This window comes from Abramis brama, assembly GCF_963993115.1.
Source record: "Abramis brama genome assembly, chromosome: 23".
NCBI lineage: Eukaryota > Metazoa > Chordata > Actinopteri > Cypriniformes > Leuciscidae > Abramis > Abramis brama.
Genome location: NC_139985.1, coordinates 15,382,969 through 15,388,797, shown reverse-complemented (window position 1 = coordinate 15,388,797; position 5,829 = coordinate 15,382,969). Strand labels below are relative to the sequence as shown.

The 5,829-nt window shown below is 36.8% G+C and overlaps 1 protein-coding gene across 1 annotated transcript; it reads left to right on the top strand.

The window, feature by feature from the left end:
• Nucleotides 1–661: 661 nt before the first annotated feature.
• LOC311074595 (serine/threonine-protein kinase pim-3-like) lies at nt 662–2,229 on the top strand (the record flags this gene model as incomplete). The annotated part of the gene is made up of 5 exons (XM_084101300.1): nt 662–712; nt 860–910; nt 1,011–1,389; nt 1,559–1,771; nt 2,216–2,229. The coding sequence occupies exons 2-5, from the start codon at nt 893–895 to the stop codon at nt 2,227–2,229; spliced, it is 624 nt and encodes a 207-aa protein (XP_083957426.1). The 5' UTR covers nt 662–712; nt 860–892.
• Between the last annotated feature and the right edge of the window lie 3,600 nt (nt 2,230–5,829).

Below are 5,829 nucleotides of genomic sequence, written 5' to 3'. Positions count from 1 at the left end.
TTGGAGAGCTCCTCTCTCTTCACTGGAGTTCTGGAGAGCATCTCTCTCTTCACAGCAGTAGTTCAGGTCAGGGTCAGAAAGTGGAGGATCAGACCACTGCAACCATTAGTGAGAGACACGCTCAGGGTAAATTTGGTGAGGAAAATGAGAAGCTGCCATCTCTTCATTACTGTGACCGGAGTGGTAGCTCAGACCAAGATACCGCTGCAATATATGAGAGACATACTGAGGGTAAATCATAAGACCATTCAAAAATGTGTAACTGTTTTCTGTTTACTAGATCTCTGTACATCATAAAGTCTACATATATTACATAAATATCCATTAATGGGAACTTAATGAATTAGGGGAATTTTTCTGTTCCCTTGAATGAAGTGCTATTAATTACCATATGTTACAAACTCTAGAGGATCATGGTCTTCAGGAAGCTCTATCCAGTGGTCTTGAAGATCAGCAGATTCAAACCCCTCCAGCTCCAGTCCATCACAGTCCAGTCAGTCCAGCACCAGGTCACAACAACAGAACAGACGTGACAACTGAGGGTGAGTTTACGGCCATAACCTCAAACATTAAACTCGCTGCTGTCCATGCAACTAAAATTAATCATCTTTTTACAGACAACATTTTGAGCCGGTATGAAATCGGCAGACTGCTTGGTGAGGGAGCATTTGGCTCTGTTTATGAAGGGAAACGCTTGGAGGATGGCTTTGAGGTATCGTCATTTTCTTACAATATTTTAGCCAACAAATTGTTTTGTCTCACTATATCCATTTCAAGTCTTTTAGTGTATATTTCCTCACTATTTACTGCATTTGACATGTTAGAAATGTAACAAAATTATTTTTTTTTGGTTGATCAGGTGGCAGTGAAAATTGCCAGAAAGCCGCAGAACATGAAATACATCTACATTGTAAGTAGGCTACACTCGCTATGCTGTTTTCCACTGTTTTCAAATTAAAATATGCCAACATAATGACAACACCTTCATATAACAATGATCTTTCTTCCAGACTGGTCATCCCGCACCCTTCCCATTAGAGGTCGGCCTATTAATCCTTGCTAATAGGGGCCCTAAGGTTTCAGAGATCATTGAGCTGCTGGACTGGCAGGACCAGCCTGACCAATATATCATGGTCTTGGAGCGTCCCTCACCTTGTAAAGATCTGTGGGATTTTTGGGATTGTCACGAAGGCATCCTAAATGAGGACAAAGCACGGTTTATTATGGCGCAGGCAACAATGGCTGCTCAAATGTGCTGTCGCCGTGGAGTGTTTCACCGTGATATTAAGCTGGAGAACCTGCTGATCAACACAGAAACGCTTGAGGTCAAACTGATTGACTTCGGGTGCGGGGATCTCCTGCAGGAATCTGGCTATGAAAGATTCTGTGGTAATTATGAATCAAACCTGTAGTTTGGGACTTTAGTTCTAGTGACTAGTTAAATTGGTATCATATAAACCATATATCACTTTTGAGGCAGCATTTTTTTAAATTAAAAACGCCAGTTTTTACCGAGAAAACATGCTATGGTATTTCATGCTATGGTACTTTCCTGCAGGCACTCCAGGCTACTGCCCACCTGAGTACTACACAGAGGGCAAGTACCACGGTAAACCAGCTACTGTGTGGTCTCTGGGAGTGCTCTTATTCCTGTTGGTGTGTGGACGCTTTCCAGAACCAAGAGACAAGCAGATGATTGATGATGACATCTGGTCTGAGCCTGGCTTGTCAAACGGTAAGATGGCATTCATCACAACAAAGAAGACCAACTGTAATTTAAATCATACAAAACAAAGAAACGAGGAAAAAGTAACAACTGAGCCAAGTGGCTTTATAAAAGATAGATAATGTGGATAATACAATAATTTTTCCTGATTTTCTAACCATACAGTATAGAATAGTCGAATCTTACAGCTTAATACAAAGACAGCAGGTGTAAAGTTGAAGGTAATAATCTGACTCACTGCTATCGTTCTGCACAGAATGCTGCCTCCTGATTCGATCCCTCCTGAAGGATAGCCCAAGACAACGGATTTATTTGAGGAAAATCCTTCAACATGAATGGTTTAAGGTAATGAGCCTAAGATCAGCTACAAATGATTTTGAAGATATATTCACTTTTAATTTTAAAGATTTGAAAAATGTTTTCTTCTAATTGTAATCTATGAATAATAACCTTGGTTTGTTTGTTTGTTTGTTTGTTTGTTTGTTTCAGGTCACAGACATTAAGAGGAACTAGTGCAAAGTGCCCGTGCAAAATCAGTTTTTGTGTGTGTTTTTAGTAATTGTTGGTTCGGTGTGTTTGAGTGCTCATTGTTACAATTAAACAGCAAAAGTTCAGTGACATTTTTATTTGTGCATGGTAGAAAGCAAATACTGATACTGACATAATGACATACAATTATGGAAAATTGAACTACACGATTGAGGGAGCAGGCTACACAGTGAACTCTGAGAAAACACGCTGGTGCAAACAGTTTGTGAATAGGCCACTACAAATGATGGCCGTGAAAGAGACTGTGAACGCATTGAATAGGATATGTTTAGTTGGTGAATAGCATAGGCTACTATTACACAGTAGTGATAACGTTAAGCGCACCAGAATAAAATATAATATTCAGAAATAAACAGTGTAGCTGACTTACAGATTCAGTTAACATCCACAAATGAATAAGCGCAACGATTCAGAGAGCAGGCTACACAGAGAACTTAGAGAAAACGCTACTTAAGCTCCGATGCTTTCTTCGACCCTCTCTGTCTCTCAGTGTGAGAGGGGGAGTGGCCAGCGGCTAGAACGGTAAAAGCCAATGTGTGCTTCTTTTACCGATATATTTACTGATATCTTTTGCATTTCTAATCCAAACAACGCCAAACTTGGCACTGCACTTACTTGTGCCCGTAGCAAGACACCTGTCAAGTTTGAAATCCATTGGACTAACGGTTCGAGATATACGCGAATAACAGATACACACACACAGACAGACAGAAAGACGTTCCTGTAATTTGTAGATAGATGTAATATTCAGAAGTAAACAGCGTAGCTGACTTACAGATTCAGTTAACATCCACAAATGAATAAGCGCAACGATTCAGAAATGAATAAGTGCAACAATTCAGGGAGCAGGCTACACAGAGAACTCCGAAAAAATGCTATGCTTGAGCAAACAGTTTGTGAATAGGCTACTAAAAATGATGGTGTGAATAAAATATAATATTCAGAGTGTTTATGTCAGATGTTTATTTTTAAACCACAACCTTCTAAGTGCTTATTTTACTGATATATTTAACAATATCTTTTGCATTTCTAATCCAAACAACGTCAAACTTGGCACTGCACTTACTCGTGCCCGTAGCAAGACACCTGTCAAGTTTGAAATCCATCGGACTAACGGTTTGAGAGATGTGTGAATAACAGACACACAGACAGACACACAGACAGACATTTCTGTAATTTATAGATAGATGTCAGAGCTGCGTGTCATGTCAGAATTCCTCTCTTGGTCAGTTGCTCGCCCCAGAAGTTCCTGTGAAAGCTGCTTCTGCCACGGCGCTCTCCATAGGATCCTGCACTGGATGCCACAGAATTTCCAGTCTTTGACTGCTTCCTCCTGTTTTGCATTGAAGGGGGTGGATTGGATCCACTGCTGCTTCAATGAATATGTAATGAGTGATTATAATCAAGGTATTAATCAATATTTTTCCTTCTAAATATCAAATGAGTTGAATGACTTCTCTGGAGATTTTACTTTGGTATAAAAGTTACCAGTGTGATCACTGAAATGTTCTTTTCATGTATTCTTTAATGTCTGTATTTGATATCTAAATGCAATAACAGTGCTTGCTTATTTAGCCCGGCTTCCAGAAATTAAATAGGGACATGTTTTGTGTTTGCGAAAGGTCTTCCCATACAGAAAAAAAAAATATTGAAATATATTTTAAAGTGTCAAAAATATATGTGGCATATATTCCAAATACATTGAAATATATTTGCATTGTTGTTCACTTATATTTATCATTTTGAAATATATTCTGAAATATAACAAAAATATATGATGTTAAGTGTGAAATATATTTACATTTATAACATGTAATGAAATATGACAAAATATATGGTCATAAAATGTTTAGCTTGCTAAAGAAGGGTCGAAAATGTATTTTGATCATAGTAATTCCTCTACCTTTTCCCCTATACACAACAGTAGGCTACCATATTTCACTACTGTATTATGACACACAGCTATAATAAATACTGTACTTACATTTAAATGACTGCAATGTAAAATGACAGATAGTTGCTTTCCTAGGACTATTAGGCCATATTAGGTGGCACGTACCTAACACTAAGTGCAATTATTAGATTTATTGTTGTTTTATTGACATCTTTCCTGAATCGATGGAGATATGCTTCTGTCTATCTGTATATGTGTGGAAAATGACTATGTTTATTTATTTCTTAGCCAATGAGAATCATTCAACCTGTAAGCAATGATGTCCCATACACAAAAGAAATATATTTGAAATATATTTTCAAAATATATTTTTGGAATATATGCAAATATTTGATATTGGCCCAATAAATATATTTTAGTTAAATATATGTAAATATATTCTCATATATGTTTATATATATGTTTTAACTTTTGCAAATTGTTTCATTTGAAATATATTTTGAAATTTAAAAAGTTAACATTTTCACAAACAAACAACACATTTTCAGTTATTTTTTTAGATAGACCACTTCAGCTGTGGATGTGGGCAGGGGAGAGCAGTGCTCTACCACTTCCCCCACCCACATTTTTCTTATTGGTCAGGGATCAAACCAGCAACCCTTCGGTTACAAGCCCAAAGCCCTAACCAGTAGACCATGGCTGCCCCTTTACTGACTTTAATGGCCTAAAATGACAATTTTATGTAGGAAATAACACACAGAATGCAGAGTTTGTTTCCCTATTTTTATAGAATTGAATTGCATCATAAATATTGTGCATATTTTCAATATTTAAATTACTTCAGGAAAGATGTCAATAAAACAACAATAAATCTAATAACTGCACTTAGTGTTAGGTATGTGCCACCTAATATGGCCTAATAGTCCTAGGAAAGCAACTATCTGTCATTTTACATTGCAGTCATTTAAATGTAAGTACAGTATTTATTATAGCTGTGTGTCATAATACAGTAGTGAAATATGGTAGCCTACTGCTGTATATAGGGGAAAAGGTAGAGGAATTACTATGATCAAAATACATTTTCGACCCTTCTTTAGCAAGCTAAACATTTTATGACCATATATTTTGTCATATTTCATTACATGTTATAAATGTAAATATATTTCACACTTAACATCATATATTTTTGTTATATTTCAGAATATATTTCGAAATGATAAATATAAGTGAACAACAATGCAAATATATTTCAATGTATTTGGAATATATGCCACATATATTTTTGACACTTTAAAATATATTTTAATATATTTCTTTTGTGTATGGGGTAGCTTAGACCTTGGAAATGGTATAACTGCTGTGATCTTTGTAACTGTAAGCGGGGCGGCCTACGAACTCCTGTGTGAGTCTTGAAGCTGACTTCTGCTGATCAAACTGCAAACTATCTTCAGTAAAACTTTTCCTCAATTTATTATAATTCTGACTCCGGGTCTTCTTTCAAACATCTGGTCCTTGGGTCCTAAACTGTTACTCCCTAACAGCATCTAGCAGGCTGATATTAGTGGTCCCACAATGCTTTAGCTACTTTGTAGCCCTGGTAGCGTCTGGCTCCTTATTTTGAGGAAGTAATATTTTCATCTAGCAGCATTTGGTGACCATA